Below are 17,368 nucleotides of genomic sequence, written 5' to 3' on the forward strand. Positions count from 1 at the left end.
CATAGTCTTCTACAGGTACCACTAGTAGGAATCAGGTGATTCCAGATCCACTAATGTCTTCAGAAAACAACCCTACATCCTTACGTTGAGCTGAGACAGCAAGCAGAGCTACTCTTTACTTTAAATGAAGGGGTTCAGCAGAAATATCATTACTGTTTTTCTTCAGTTGGTAACTGGTGAATGATAATGATAAATACAAAGATTTCACCTCATAGGTGTTAAAGCCAATAGAAGGTTAACGCAGGTGAAATTTGGTTTCATTATCTATAATTCTTACTTCACTTTTTCTTTTTTTTTTTTCAGACGGGGCTTTGCTGCCTCCAGGCTGGAGTGCAGTGGCACAATCAGATCACTGCAGCCTTGGACTCCTGGGCTCATGTGATCCTCCTGCTTCAGCTTCCGAAGTAGCAAGGACCATAGGTGCACACCACCATGCCTGGATAAGCTTTTAAACATTTTCTGTAGAGATAGGGTGTCACTATGTTGCCCAGGCTGGTCTTAAACTCCTAGTCTCAAGTGATCCTCCCACTTCAGCCTCCCAAAGTTCTGGGCTTATAAGCATGAGCCACCATGCCTCTGTAGCTTTGCTGTAATTCTTTACTACAACCCATGAATGTGGATCAAATTATATTAACATTAGTTTCTCATTATAGCAAAGAGAAAGCAAAATGTCAGTACTGATTTAGCTGCAAACCTAATTTAGCTACATAGTACACTGTCTTGTCAACAGAAAATGGGCTAATTTCTGTACACAGGTGGGCCAGGGAGGGACTGACTGCTTCTGGTCATAACTCAACCATCTCTGTCTTGCTGAGATAATGATACCTCCCTTCAACCTTCTCTTCTGTGGCCTAGTTTCTATATCTCTTGTTTGTTTTCTAAATTCCAAGTTAGATGGCGCCCTAGTTAAAGACCATTTGATATAGAGCATGTGTCCTCACCCAAATCTCATGTTGAATTGTAATCCCCAACGTTAGAAGTGAGCCAGGTAGTAGGTGATTAAATCATGGGGGCAGTTTCTCATGAACAGTTTAGTACCATCCCGTTGGCACTGCCCTTGCAGTAATGAGTGAGTTGTAACAACATCTGGTTGTTGAAAGTGCATGGTGCCTCCTCTCCCTCTTTTGCTCCTGCTCTGGCCATGTAAGACGTGCCTGCTCCCCCTTTGCCTTCTGCCATAATTGTAAGTTTCCTGAGGCCTCCCCAGAAGCTGAGCAGATGCCAGCATCATACTTCCTGTACAGCCTGTGGCTCTGTGAGCCAATTAAAGAACTTTTCTTTATAAATTACCCAGTCTCAGGTATCTCTTTATAGCAATGTGAGAACAAATTGACACTCCATTCTAGTTCAATTCCTCATTATCAGTACTGCAGTGAGGAAACTGAAGCCAGATTGGTCAAATGTGTTGTTAAGAGTTATGTAGTTCTTGTAAGTGGGAGCTAAATGAAGTGTACCTGTGAACACAGAGCATGAACTATGGAGACTCAGAAGGGTGGGAGGGTGGGAGGAAGGTGAGGGATGAGAAATTACTTAATGAATACAATGTACACTATTAAGGTGATAGTTATGCTAAAAGCTCAGAGTTGGCCGAGCGTGCTGGCTCAGGCCTGTAATCCCAACACTTTGGGAGGCTGAGGCAGGCAGATCACTTGAGGTCAGGAGTTTGAGACCAGGCTGGCCAACATGGCAAAACCCTTTCTCTACTAAAAATACAAAAACTAGCTGAGCATGATGGCACAAGCCTATAATCCCAGCTACTTGAGAGGCTGAGGCACAAGAATAGCTTGAATCTCAGAGACAGGTTGCAGTGAGCCGATATCACACCACCGTACTCCTGCCTGGGTGAAAGAGTGAGATGCTATCTCAGAAAAAAAAGAAAAAGAAAAAAAAAAGCCCAGACTTCACTACTTTGCAACACACCCATGTATGGAAACTGTACTTGCAACCTCTAAATTAATGCACACTTAAAAAATTAATAAATAACGTTTTCAAAAGACAGTTGTGTGGTCAATTCACAAGCATTGCTCCCTTCATCTTTCAAAGACTGATCTAGATTGGGGGTGTGGGGGGGTGCGACCAGCAGTTGGATGACAGAAAAATAATTTAAAAGTACAAAGAGTGTGATCAACATTCACAGCACTAATTCCTACAACTCAATGAACAACTCATTCAAAATATGTACCTGCTTGTCACTTTTACAGGTGCTAAGGATACAGAAGCAAGTAAGACTGATACACCCCATGCCCTCAGAACTCCTTCAGTCCAGTGGGGAAGGCAGATTGTGCACAACCAGTAAAACTGATCATCAGGGAGTGTCATGAGCACCATGGCAGATTTTAACTGGGTAAGATGATGGAGAAGAACAAGGCGGACAGTGGGGTGCTGCCTGGGCTTCCCTCTTCCTTACCTATCCTACTACCTTACACACTTTCCTTGTAACTTCCATTCTTTATTATCCTCCTCTGTCCTAACAATAAAGAAGCAGAAGGAATTGTTATTTCTTCTTTTATCTTTCTGCCTTCTCTCTCTCTCTCTCTGTCTGCCTTCTCTTTCTCTCTCTTTCCTCCCATGCTCATCTACTCATTCGATCAAAAAGATCTGCAGAGTTCCTGCCCCTTATATGCAGAGGGAAGCTGAGAAAAGAGCTCTGTTATGCAGCAGCTTAGGAGAGGTAAGAGATATTCATAGGGGAAGTGTAAACAAGAGTGTGTGGGGGTGGCTGGTGGCTAGGGAAGTGTCAAAGCAAAATCAGATGGTCAATGAGCATTCTCTAGATGAGTTTGTCCTTCTAGACCACAGACTCTAAATGTAGCTGGCATGAAACTTACCCTGTGCCTGGCCTTGAATTAAGGTAATGCCCTAGGTCATGCCTGTTCTCATTGTCTCTCCCTCTTGTATTCCAACTGGCGCCTTTTAACCTCTTCCACTTCCAACCCATCTGCTGAATTTTGCACGTGAGAGAACTGCATCTCCCTGGAGGGCAATCATTGCTGTTTCTCTTTCAATACCTCCTTACTGTGTTCCACTCTTGCCTGCTCCACTGAAACCCAGATTCTAAAATATAATCATAGGGTCAACTTTCTACCTTGAAAATTGGCTTAGGATTTTCTTTATCCTACAAGGGGCAATCAAGTAGCTGAAATAAACAGAGAAAAATTCATTGTCAGGAGGGCTTAACAGAGATCCATACGGAAGTGTAGACTGAAATAATAGGAAAGGATATCCCAGCTGGTGAGACCAAATGTAGCAAGTGCTTGGAGGTGGGAAATAAACATGTTTAGATATCAAGAGATCAACTTGCCCAGTTGGAATAAAATGTATTGAGGGATTCATGGAGAGAAGATAAAATGATAAGTAAGGACGAGCTTATTGAACAACCAACTAGACGATATTCATGTTTCAAGAATATTAGTCCTGCAATCCGTTGGCTGGGATCTAGGGGAAGTGGCTTTAGGTATGAAGACTACCTAAAAAGAATTCCCAGGTATGTAAGTGAGAAGTCCCTGGAGCAATATGCCAACAGAGGGAATGAAAAGAAGGCTCCTAGAAGATACAGATAAAACCTTCACTTATCACTTGGTGGTGGATGAAAACAAAACAATGTCAGTAACTAAAGCTTGGGACAGTGGGGCCCATGGGTTAATGAGTGAGACGTGGATGATTTCAAGTGTTATGCATTGGGAGCCTTAAGTGACAGAAAGAAATAAGTGAGGATGTATAGCAATCTGTGCTGCATATGGCATCAGAATTCAGTGATAGATTTGGAGTCTATTATTCTAGACCTACCAATGTAGAAGTGAAAGCTTTGAAGACGAATACTGAGGAAATAAAAACCAGCCATCAGAAAGACCCATACTGGTCTTTCATCTAATATCGATGTTGTATTTCTCTCATTTACACAATACCCCATCAAAAGGTGAGATGCATTTATCTATCTCTTCATCCTTCCATCCCTCTATCTGCCTGACTATTATTATATCCAAAAAGTACTCATGGTCAACTATGGCCCAGCACTACAGTAGATGCCATGGAAATAGTCAGAGGTGATATACTATTTGAAAAATCAGCATGCATTAGGCATCAACCAGTTAGAACAGACGAATGCTGTGGCATTGAGCAGAGTCCCAGGGGACCATTAAACCTTTAGTTCTGGATCAAGGGTAGATGCAAGGAAGCAGAACATATGGAATGGCAGGGAATAGAGGACACTTTGGGGCTTGAGACAGTAGCAATTTATCAATCAGAGTCCTAATTGATCTATAACAGCTAAGTATCAGCGTAGGTACAAGGACGGACAATTCTGACCTAGCCCCTGTATTTATAAGGCTACTAGTCTAAAGCCATCCTATACAACAATACAGTAGCAGGTTACAAGCCACATGTTCTTAAATTTAAATTAATGAACTCTCCCGACACAAAGAAATGAGATGATAGATAGGCTAACTACCCTGACCTGATTACTATAAAGTATATGTATAGAAACATCACTAGGTATCCCATGAATATGTGCAATTATTGTTTGTCAATTAAAAATAAAGTAACACATTTATGTTACTTTAAATAACATGATGGCTCACGCCTGTAATCCCAGCACTTTGGGAGGCCAAGGTAGGAGGATCACCTGATGTCAGGAGTTTGAGACTAGCCTGGCCAATGTGGTAAAACCCCATTTCCACTAAAAATACAAAAATTAGCTGGGCATGGCGGGGGGTGCCTGTAATCCCAGCTACTTGGGCGGCTGAGGCAGGATAATCGCTTGAACCCAGGAAATGAAGGTTATAATGAGCTCAGATCATGCCACTGCACTCCAGTCTGGGCAACAGAGTGAGACTCCATCTCATAAATAATAATAATAATGATGATAATAATAATAATAAAGTATTAAATTTTTTTAAATACCTTTAAAAACAAACACTTAGTTTTCAGGTGTAATAGTCACATTTCAAGTGTTCAATTGCTCTCTCTGGCTGGTGGTTACCATATTGAACAGCACAGATAAAGGATATTCCTTATCTATTCTCTTAGCAGGGTTAACTATATAACGTGATAAGTACGTTAAGTAGCTTGATTGTGGTAATCATTTCACAAGGTATATGTACATTAACAAGTCTCATATATACCTTCAATCTATGCAGTCCTAAAAAGATAAATTTTATTTTTATTTCAATACTTTTGGGGGTACAGGCGGTTTTTGGTTACATGGATAAGTTCTTTAGTGGTAATTTCTGAGATTTTGGCTCACCCATCACCCAAGCAACTCATCACCCAAGCAGTGCACTCTCTGCCCAATACTTACAAAGCCTCCTTTCAGTTTTCAGGAAATGCTGAAGCCTGAGCTTCAAGGACAGGAAAAGATAGATGTGGCATGTAGGGAATTAGAGATGGAATTTCCTTTATTATTAGGAACAAAAGCCGCGAGTCTTATCTCCTGTGTGATACAAGCGTTAGCTGATTAGGGTTACGCTAAGTCATTCTGATATAACTAACAGCTAATACACCATCTTTTTAGTTCTTTCTATCTCCACCTTCTTTTTCTCTGTACCCTCAACCTCCTCCCAACCTTCTCCCTCTCAGTCACCAAAGCCCATTATATTATGACAATGCTTTTGAAATTGACGCAATTCTTATTTGTCAATAATACCTCATTAAGACTCGGTGAAAAATAAATATTCCTATAATCACAGAAATGGTGTATTGGATAGCAGTAGACCAAAGAAAAAGACAAACATTAAAAATAAGGTTTGCACAATTAATTAATTATAAATGTGATGCAGCATGCCATGGGATTTTTAGCCTGATAGGAAAATAGAAATCAAGGAAACGTTCTCTTGGAAGTTAAATTTTCAAGTTGTAGAAAATCATGCTGAGGCTTAAGTTCCAACACTGACCCTGCTACTGTGAGCTTTCTGTGGCTTTCCTCTTAGCACACAGATAACAAAAAAGGGATGTGGAGAGCTAGAAAACAGATGCTGGTTCCTGGGAGCTCACTCACTTACATCATGTGCATTGGCCAATCTGTTATTCTAGACCTGTCAAAGTAGAAGTGAACGCTTTGAAGAAGAGTACTGGGGAATAAAAACCAACCATTGGAAACACCCATACTGGTCTCTTGTCTAATGTCAATGCTATCTTTCTCCCATTTACACAATACTCCATCAGGAGTTAAGATGCATTCATCTACCTATTCAGCTTTCCATTCTTGTACCTGTTTGACCATCATTATATCCAACAAGTACTCATGGTCTACTAGCACTACAGTAAATGCTGTGGATATCAGCAGAGGTGATATACTATTGAACAAACAGCAATCCAAAGGGTCCCGATGTAGAGGAAACATTCCAGAGAAAATTAAACAAGAATAACCAAATTTGGGAAGCAGGAAATGAAAATTAATTTTCTGAAGCCAATGGACACATCAAAACCCGGATTCAGACTAAAATATGGCATTCTTCACAACATCAGTCCAGGCCCAGTGTCAGCCATGTACAAATTCCAACTACTAAGTCACGGCTCCTGCTAAAATCCTGTAAGAGACTGGAGCAATTTCTCAACCAGCATGTATCCAACATGTTATGGGTAAAGAGCACACAAAACCCAGGCATGTGGCCAGCTTAGATGTCAAATCATCTGCCTTCCAGATAACCAAGAGATGTCCCAGAACTCAATGTTTGTTCCAGGGGAAGTGACTGCTTGGTCTTGGAAGGGGATTGAGGTTCACTGTGTCAGAGAAGCTGCAATCCCAAGGACAGGATGGAAACCTACTAGATACACTAAAAGGCATCAGTACCCATAAACTTCCCCAATGAGGCATCTTGCCATTGCTTCCTTTCTAAAATGATTTCTGTAAAAAAAAAATTATATCTGCTCACTGGTTTAGAGCAGTAAATTAATACTTTTTTTAAATGTCTCTCTTTAGATGGCAGTTGTAGATACGGAAATACCATATCCATAGACAAATTAACATGAGCTCCCTTACATCCCTGTACTAATTATCTTAGGGACCACAGCCTCCCTTAGGTTAGAAGTTTCAATCCCAGTGCAGGGTTGGAACAGGAATTTCTTTCAGAGAAGCAGCAATTTGAATCATGTTCAGAAGACAGAGGAATGAGAAGGTCATGTATGATCTGAAAACCCATCCTTGAAACCTTTTGTCCTCCATCCCTCCCCTCCCTGCCCCAGCACCAACAAAGGCATCTAGGAGAAAGATGCTGCTTGAATCAGAAGAAGATCAAGTAACAAGCAAATTTAACTTTACACTAAAAGATTTGAACAGACTTCATGCCAAACAGCCCCCTCCTTTTTACTTACAAAACCTCCCAGTTTTCAAGAAATGCTGAAGCCTGAACTTCAAAGGCATGAAAAGATAGATGTGGCATGTAGGGAATTAGAGATGGAATTTCCTTTATTATTAGGAACAAAAGCTGCGAGTCTAATCTCCTGTGTGATACAAGCGTTAGCTGATCAGGGTTACGCTAAGTCATTCTCATGTAGCTAACAGCTAATACACCATCTTTTTAGTTCTTTCTATGTCTGCCTCCTTCTTCTCTGCATTTGAATATGCAAATTCCAGGACAATAGAAAGAGTCCTGCAATCCCACTGAGGGCAAAAGAATTCCCTTTGATCAGCCTCTTCCAGGCCCGGAGTCCCATGGCCTCCAATTCTACCTGCTCCTTTATGACATGGGCTGATATTTGATGTGTCAAATTATACTCCAGCACTTTCAGAAGCAGAACCTGCTAAGAAATTCTGCATTCCTATAAAGGAAGCTACATCTTGAAAAATAAATATTTCCTTCAGCTAGCTTTTTAAAATTTTGATATTTATAATTAAATTATTACAGATTTCTTCCTAAAACAAGGTGTTTACCCATAAAACTATTGCAGAGGAGGGCTGATATCAGAGACTTTGTGCAGGTGCTACCCCAAATGCTAGAGTATATATGTATATAAAAAAAAGAGAGCTGAGAAAATTGGACAAAATACTGCTAGCTTCACCAAAAATAAAGTCCTTGCATGCAATGAGAAAGGCAGAAAGTGGAAAAATGCTTACTTGCTGAAAACAAATTAAATTTCTAAAATGTACCCCGGCATCTTAAAGTACAAAATTTCTTTTTTTTTGCGGTAATTTTTATAACATAGTCACGTATTCCAGCTCAAAAAGAGCAAATGAATTGTTCTTAAATGCCTCAAGAAATACATGCTCTCAGTAACTGATCTGTGTTTGCTGGCATTTCTTTCTACTTCGCAGGGTCATGTGACTCAGAAGGGGGACAGAAAGTCTCCTGATGAGAAAACCTTAGGGGGGAAAAAAGAAACCAAAAACACATTTTATTTTAATCCCCAGCTAATAAAGGCGCAGTTAACCCATTAATAACCTCACACATTTCCCAGGTTCATTGGGGACGGAGGGCTAAAGGAGGGTGGCTCTACCTTGCAGGCTCTCTTCTCATCTCTGATACAATAGGGCAGAAGAGAAAGACATAGGCAGGCAGCAACGTTTTTATAACAACTTCAAACCTGCAGAAAAGAGCTTTTCAGAGAGAACAGGATCAAAGATACGGATGTATTTATGGAATGAGTGTTCAAAATGGGTTGCACTTACTGAATGCTGAGTCCGATCAAGCAAGCTGTAAGTTCCACTTGCATGAGTTCTTTGACCAGTTTCCTAAAGAAGAAAAGGGGGAATGAATTTAGTATCAAGAAATGTATTCTTGAATTTTGTCCGCACTTTTTTTGTCATAGTAATATGGACCAGCCTTCAAAATAGGTTCTGACGATATTGTGAATTTAACAGCAATGATGGTGATTATGACGATGAAAATGATTCAGTTCTTCGATATATTTTCATAACATCCTCTCAGATCCCGGTAAAGAAGGTGTTATTATCTTCTCTATTTCAGAAGACGAAACTGAGGCCCAGATAGCTCCCACAGTTCACAAGACATGCATGTACATCGTGAAGCCTGAATTTGAACTTGGGCAAGTCAACACCAAGCTTGGAAGTACTCTACTGTATTCTTCTTTTACACCATGTCTTGTCACAGAAGGTGTTCAAGGGAACAATGGAGATTGACATTTCAGATATATCATTGTGGATTTTCCCCCTAGGAAATAGCTTGGATGAAATAAATTCTAAATTTCCTTTCAACTCTAGAACTGCAGGATTCTATAACGCGCATGCAGGTGATACTTAAAGTTCAAATACGGAAATGATTTAATTTTGCAATGAGTAGAATTATGAAACAAGGTATCCCAGAAGTAATAAATTTCATAAATATGGCTGTCATCGCCCAATCAGAAGGAGTAAGATTCATGTTCACTGATATTTAAATAAACCAAATATCGCCTGAACTGCAAATGGCTATTATAATCTCCTGTAGTTCAGTGAGTTGAAAGAGAGGTCATCTACCAGAAAAATCAAGATTTCTGGTAGATCTGAAAGACGTTTATGGCATCCTATACCCAAGGGGGTTGGGATACTGACTTGTTTCCTCTCTGGGGAGAAACTTAAGTAGCAGAGATGGGACTACTTAGTAGGGTTCTGGAATCCTGATCCATCGCTAACTGAATTATAAAGTAGCAATACAATTTACACCAAGACTCAACAAAGTTCACAAGATTTAGAGGTAAATTTTAAACATTATTTGCAGATATGTTTAGACAATATCCCCCCTTTCCTAATGTGATAGGTATATCTAGATATATAGATATACAGATATACATACAAATGAAGATGACATATGTGTATGTATGTGGATATATATGTGTCTGTAGTCGTCACATCTGGTGAGTCCCCTCGTGTTGATAAATTACAACACCTAAGAATATCAAGTGACTTCAAAATATTGGAAAGAGGGGTGACCTGCAGAGATACCCAAGAATAAATAGAGCTATTAAGTGGTTGAAATGGTGGTGATAGTATTCACCCTTCAATAGCCTTTTGCTTTGCATTTTGATGTCTTCAATTTCTTTCAACTAATAAAAATGACCAATCTCATGGGCTAGTGTCAACAAATGGCAATGATGCACTCATTCATCCATCCATCTATCCATCCATCCATCTATCCATCCATCCATCCATCCACCTATCCACCTACCCAACCATCCATCTGTCCCCCATCCATCTACCCATCCATTCACCCACCGACCCATCCATCTATCTTTCCAATCATCCTTGGCTTCACTACCTTCTAACTTTGTGACCATGGCCAAGTGACTCAACCTTTCTTTGTCTGAGTTTCTTCATCATTAAAATGGGAATAAACAGTACCTACCTCAAGGAATTCAGGTGAATATTAAAAGTTAATATTTCTAAAACGCTTAGCATTGTGCTTGGCACAAGGTCAGTGCTTTTTAAAATTTATTGTTTATTACGCCTTCAAAATGTCAGGAACTGTCCCCCTGGTGCCTACAGTCCAGTGGGGAAGATAGACAGAGCTTCATCAGGGACACTGGGGAAGGCTCCATCAAGGAAGTGGCAACGGAGCTGACATCATAAAGGTGAGAAGTGGAAGAACATCATTTGGGAAGAATAGTTAGAACAGTTAGAATATAAATAGTCAAAATACATGTTTCTCTTCTATAAATTCACAGTATGCCTCCACTGCAGGATTATCTGAGTCCTAATAATTATAGTAGTTGTAGTTTCACTGAATCCCTAGTACATCCCAAACTTCATATCAAAATTTGCATGCATCCTCTCATTTACTAAAAATGATAGCTACCATGGTCAGGTTCAACCTTTTCAGCTCCTACCCCCTCTTTCCTGTCACTTCCTCCATCTCTGAACACATCCTTACATTCTAAGATCCAGCTAAATCAAATACTTAAGACACAACGCACTAGTATTCCTTTAGCCCTTTGATTACAACCTTCTCTCATCCTAAACTGCCCTTCACCTGGCCCCATTTGAACTCATGGGAGGTCTGGAGTCTTGAGACTTGAACGTCTACCCAAGCGTGCTCTCTGTAGCTTTCATTGACCCTTTCAGTGGGCCTGAATTTTAGGGGAGGTCCCTATGGCCATTCACATATTCTTCTATCAGAAGCAGAATTATACATCCTTTCTAACTTTTTGTGGACTTGGCCTACCCAGGCTGTGAATTTCTGGAAGGCAAGGGCAATGTTTAATTCAACACTGTAACTTTGTAGTCTGGGACAAGGCCCCTTATGTACTGCTCACTACATTGGGTAGCCTAAGAAGTGATTCCTCCTTGTCCCAGAGGGTTACAGCACCAAGAAAGGACATTGACCTTCTTTCCAGAAAGAGATTTCTGTGAGCAACAGGGCCTTCTCTGGTGCAGCGGTACTTGGTACCCAGGTAATAACATTTAATTTCAGGTCCATGTGAGTCCAAACCCACACCTTTACATCTGTTTTTAATCCAACCTGCAGTTGAAATGAATTTTATAGCCCCCTCCTTTCCACTCATAAGAATCTGTCAAGTCCTTTAGGGGGATTATTTTATAAAAACAGAGGCTGAGAAACATTGTTATAAAGTGAGAACAGAAATGGTCATTAACAACGGCACCAGACAGCAAGAAAACCCTGATATGCTCTCTAGAGTTCCAGAGGAGTGATGTAGTGTTATTTTTTTTAAGTAAGATTGTTCTGAGTTTGCAATTACTCTTGCAAACTACGTGAAGAGCAATTTGTGACCAGGGAGAATCTCGGGTTCCAGTGGAATTGGGCAGAATTTTCACTGTACCAAGACTACACAGGAGCTAAAGAGCTGCAAGCAAAGGAAACTCAGAGGACATTGGAAAAAAGTCAGGCAGAATGAAGGTGAATGCTCAGTTCATGCATTAGCTACCTTCACCTCTGCACTCCATCCAAATGGATGCACAAAATAGCAAACTGATTACTTCCAAAACACTGGTGTTGATGACCCTTGGACAGCCAGAATGTAGTTTAAGTTTCTAACTCTGACTCTCCAAACAGGGCTGGCTACTGCAACGTTTCTGTTTCCATAGATTCTGCCATGAACTGCTTCATAGACTTCCCCAGTTCCCCAGGAGATGACTGCAATGCCGTCTCCTCCTGCCTCCAGGCTTGCACCCCTTGCCCTCATGCAGGGCAAGGAGTGTGACCCTTACAAAATGTAAATGTGACTGTGTTACTTGATTGTTTAAATCCTACATTACTGGCTTCCCATTTCATTCCAAACCTACCTTACCCCTGACATCCTTAATGATTTGCTCCTGGACACAGCTCCAGCCTTATTTATTTATTAGTGACGAGATCACACTTCCCCCCAGTCCCGGGTACCAGCACCATGGATTTTCCCATTCTGATCCACACTTTACTCCTCACCTGTCACAGCGATGCCTTGCATGCTATGCCTTTGACTGGGGATGCTCTTAGCACCTAATTAACTCCAGTGCATTGCTGCTTCCTGATGGAACCCCCTGACCACATGGCTTTAAGAGCCCATCATCCCTTCTTCATAGCCCATATCCCAGCTCTCATTTTGCATCCAATTAAAAATTATTAAAAAAATTATTTGATGAAAGTCTGCCCTTCTCACCAGCATGTTAGTTAGCTCCATGAGGGCAGGAGCTGTGTGGGTTTTGCTCACTATTTTAACTCTGATCACAATGCCATGGATATGGCAGAAATTCAATAAATATTTACCCAAGGAAGAAAAGATGGAAGGTAAGGAAACAGGGAGGCAGGGAGGGAGGGAGGGGGAAGCAAGAAAGGAAGGAAGGAAGGAAGGAAGGAAGGAAGGAAGGAAGGAAGGAAGGGAAGGAAGGAAGGAAGGAAGGAAGGAAGGAAGGAAGGAAGGAAGGATCTATCGGCTTAGTCATCCTATGGTAATTTTAGACACACTCAGCCTCCCCAAAAGTGATTTCCCTCCACCATCTCTGTCTAGCACAGTGCCAGAAATTGGGTCTGCAGCGCATGATCCTGGCTCCATTAGTAAGGCTATGTTGAGAAGAGACAAAACCTCACCCTACCTAGGTTCAATTTTCTCCCAGGAATTTGCAAGGCACCCTTAAGTGTCGTCAGTAACTGTGGGGTCACTCTTCTCTGCCACGTGTGCAGAAAACAGCAGAAGTAGCAATGAGAGAGAGAAGAAGAAAAGAGTGGAAGAGCCACGGAGGAGGGTTTTGGGGCGGGAGGGTAAGGGCTGCCTTGTTTCCTGATTACACAGCGGTTCAGAAATGCTTGTTCTTCCTGGGACCTAGAACGCCTCCTGACTTTCAGTGCTGAAACTCACTTCTGTGCTCCCGGACTGTGTAAGAAACCTGCCCATTTATTGAGTGAGTTTGAATGGGTTTCTGTTGCTAGCAAACAATGCAATTATGTATAAGACCATCTCAGAGGGTGATGCCTCACCTAAGTTGGGATTTTGTACCCACCCTGCAGGCAGGGAAGCAAACTGTATCTTGATCACATCAGGGATTATGATTGCATACATGCTCTCCAAGCCTCACAGCAGCCCTGACCTCATTCAGGTGTCTGGTGTTTAACTGTCCTTGAAAGGACCCTGAAGCCAAATCAGCAAGCTGCCCAAGGTTGCTTGGTACCACTCAGGGATTATGATGTGCGATTCCTGATGGTAGGAAGGTTAGTGCCCATCACACCTGGGATGGGAGAAGTGAACTAGGACAGGAAGTGCACTGAAGCCTCCTTAGATTGGAGCTACAGGCCCTCCCACGGGAACCCAGTGACTCCCAGCCACATAACAGGAAGCTGCTGAGCAGTAACCACTACTGCAGTCAGAGTATCTGATCGGCCTCAGTCTGCCATGCAAAAGATTCACGCGTCCCTGGATTCACTGAAGATCACTGCACCCTGAGTTCCAGCCTCAGAAGCAATATGTAATGTTACTGCAAACCTGTGATTCCTTTTCTAAGGACAGTCATGGGTTAAAGCACCACCTTTCCCTGCCATCAGGCGTAGGCATTTCACACAGTGAGGACAGCATGGAATATCCTTTGACTTCAGGAGTGGATTCTCCAACATCATCTCCTTTTGCTTCCCATCCCATCCCCACATCAGATGCTTGGTCTCTGTGATGAGTGTTCCCCAAAGAGAGATTCTTTTTCTCCCTTTATATTTGTTGAGTGAGCCAAACAAGAACAAAACTCAAAAGCCAATAGTTCTTTTTTCTTTTCTTTTTCTTTTTCTTTTTTTATTTTTTGAGACAAAGTCTTGCACTGTGGCCCAGGCTGGAGTACAGTCGCACGATCTTGGCTCACTGCAACCTCTGCCTCCTGCGTTCAGGAGATTCTTCCGCCTCAGCCAACTGAGTAGCTGGGATTACAGGTGCCCGCCACCATGCCCAGCTAATTTTTTGTATTTTTAGTAGAGACAGGGTTTCACCATGTCAGCCAGGCAGGTCTCGAACTCCTGACCTCGTGATTTGCCCGCCTCGGCCTCCCAAAGTGCTGGGATTAAAAGTGTGAGCCACCACACCCAGCCAAGCCAATAGTTCTAAATTAAATTGAAATGTCCTAGCATCTCTGATATCACTGTACCTGTGCACTACTTGTTTCCTATGTCTGGGATTCTGTTCCTTTTTTTTTTTTAACCACTGGTAAATGTGCACCTGTTCTTCATAGCTTCAGGGAGTCCTCGCTGACTCCCCCAAGCACAGTGAATCATGCCATCTTCCCCACTCTTAGAATCCACTTAATATCTCTATAGACTCATCATTCATAGACATCTGTCTCTACATCTGTCTTTTCTATTGGAGTGGCAGCACCTCGAAGCGTCAGGCTGTGCCCCGCCATGTTCATGAGTGACAGTACAGTTTGACAAATAGTTTGACATCCTACAGGTTTTGGACACAGATTTGGTTTCAAAATCAGTTCTCTTATTAGTTCTCAGCAAGCTACTTGACCGCTTGGAGCTTCAGTTTTTTTATCCATAGAATGGGTATAATAATGCCCACCTCAGAGGGTTGATATGACGACACTACAGCTAAATTACCTGGCACTACTACTAAATAAATATTTCTCAAGCCAAACAGCAAAGAGCTACGCCTACTTCTTCAACAACAGTCCTTCTAATAAACAAAGTCTTACTGTGCTTTGCAAAATTTTGCCAAGGCGATAAGATCATCCAGATGACTTTCAGCATAGCCTAGGGTCACAAGTCATCACGGCACCTGCCATATAGTAAGTGCTCACTGAAGATTCCTAAAAATAAGGAACCAATGAGGCTCTTCTCTTACTGATGAAATACTATTGTATCCACTATTCCAAGGTTTACATGTGGCTTGTGCTGTTTAAAGGCAATAAGTGGCTGGGTGTGGTGGCTCACGCCTGTAATCCCAGCACTTTCGTAGGCCGAGGTGGGCAGATCACAAGCTCACGAGTTCGAGACCAGCCTGACCAATATGGTGAAACCCAGTCCCTACTAAAAATACAAAAATTAGCTGGGCGTGGTGGCAGGCGCCTATATTCCCAGCTCCTCGAGAGGCTGAGGCAGGAGAATCACTTGAACAGAGGTTGCAGTGAGCTGAGATCGTGCCACCGCACTCCAGCCTGGGCGACACAGCGAGACTCTGTCTCAAACTACTACTACTACTACTAAAATCAATAAGCATCATTGCATTTGCAATAAACAAATGCATTAAACATTGCACTTAAATGCAATTAGTGTTTCTGCTGCATTTAATTTGGCTGCATTTTCCCATTCAACAAGGGCTCAGGTATGGTCTCTGTGTCTGCTTCTGTTCCTCCCAGCCTCCCTCTGTAGGGAAGCAAACTTCTCCCCGAAGCTCTAGGGACCTCCGAGAGACTAACAATATTACACCCCACACACCGCCTCCCTTTGAGCCTTATTGTTGGTGTGTTTAATTTCCTGTCTTGGCCTTACAGGAGATTTCTAATGTTTGGGCTGTAGGGTATGTTCTGATTAAAAATAATCCTCCCAATTATGGGCTGGCATGAGCCTCCTGTCAGGCGCACTCTGCCACCAGCTCCGCTTCCCTGTCAGCAATAATTGTGTCTGCAGTGCCTAACTGTAAATGAAAACCCAAGGGGCAAGTTTGGGTCCCTGGTTCCTGGGCCGCGCTGGATCTTTTAATTTGCACTGTCTGTCAAAAGGATGCAACCGTGTGTACTCCAAAGAAATCCTTAGACGCTCAGATTCAAGGCCAGAGAGAGCAGAGGTACCACAGCCTTCTCAGAGAAATTGCATTTGAACCCGCCAGAGATAACAGGGTGTGTGTAACGCGATGAGGCTCTTTTTAGTTGGCTCCAAACTTTAGCTAGACCCAGTATGAAAAGGGAAGCTGAACTCCAGGGAAATCTCAAGGTATATTTATATTATTTCTCCACCGAGTACATAAGACAGGCCATTGAATTCAAAACAGGTGAACGCAATGGTTTGAAAGGAAATATACACGTGAGACCTGATTATTTCAATCTCCATAAAATTAAAACTTCCTGGGTATAGGGTGAGAGGAGAGAGGTAAGTCTTTTCAGCTGGGAAATATCATCAAGGTATTCTTGTATAAGCAGAGAGTCTTCCCTCTGGCTGGGCTCGGACAAGGCACTTGAAATGTGCTGTAGAGTTTAAAAAGTGGCATGGGGAAGACACCTACTGAGCGAAGTTGTTTTAGGAGTGATAGCTGGGAAATATTTTCGGTGTTCCTCTACATCCCCCATATCTATTTTTCTAAGAACGGCACTTGCTGTTCCAGATAGCATTTGCATCTCTTATTCCACAACTCCTGATACCTGGTCGAATATCCAGCTCTTAGCATAAATCAGGGATACAATTTCTGCATCCAATGCATACCAAACGCGACACCAACGCATTTCCCCAAGAAACTGCCTCTCTGGCTCAGCCTAGCTCCAAGGGGCTTCTTTTACTTACAACTTACATTTTGGGGACTAAGTCATCCAGGTAAGAACTATTCAGAGCCACACGAGCAGGATGTTCAAGTGCAGGCAACCCTGTCAGTCAGCAAACTAGGGTCCACGAGTCAAGTCAACACACAGCCAGTATTGTTATTTAAAAAAGTTTCTCTGGGATGCAGTCATGTGCATTCATTTATGTAAGCACTATCTAAGATTGCTTTCATGCCACAAAGCCGAAGCAAAACAGATGATACAACATGTGGCTTGAAGCTCAAGAACATGGATTCACACACAGGGCCACAAGGATCTACATAAGGAATAAGCAAATAATAATCACAATCCAGATAAATAAATATGGAAATAACATAGATGATGATCATTTATAGGACGTGCAAATAATAACAATGCAAATAGATAAATATACAATGTAAATGATTACAACTTATAAAAATATGTAAATGACATTCCAAATAACTAAGTAAATAATATAAATTATCATTTATAAAAATATGTAAATAACCTAAATAAATATATAAATGAATAAATGAT

At 41.8% G+C, this 17,368-nt stretch overlaps 1 protein-coding gene across 1 annotated transcript in view; it reads right to left on the reverse strand.

The window, feature by feature from the left end:
• RBFOX1 (RNA binding fox-1 homolog 1) overlaps positions 1-17,368 on the reverse strand; it is a 2,506,415-nt gene that overhangs the window by 1,394,464 nt on the left and 1,094,583 nt on the right. Inside the window, exon 6 of the mRNA XM_032144704.2 lies at positions 8,603-8,665. Within this exon, the coding sequence (XP_032000595.2) occupies positions 8,603-8,665 (63 nt within the window). The remainder of the gene's footprint in view (positions 1-8,602; positions 8,666-17,368) is intronic.

This window comes from Hylobates moloch, unplaced genomic scaffold (assembly GCF_009828535.3).
Source record: "Hylobates moloch isolate HMO894 unplaced genomic scaffold, HMol_V3 SCAFFOLD_23, whole genome shotgun sequence".
Lineage (NCBI taxonomy): Eukaryota > Metazoa > Chordata > Mammalia > Primates > Hylobatidae > Hylobates > Hylobates moloch.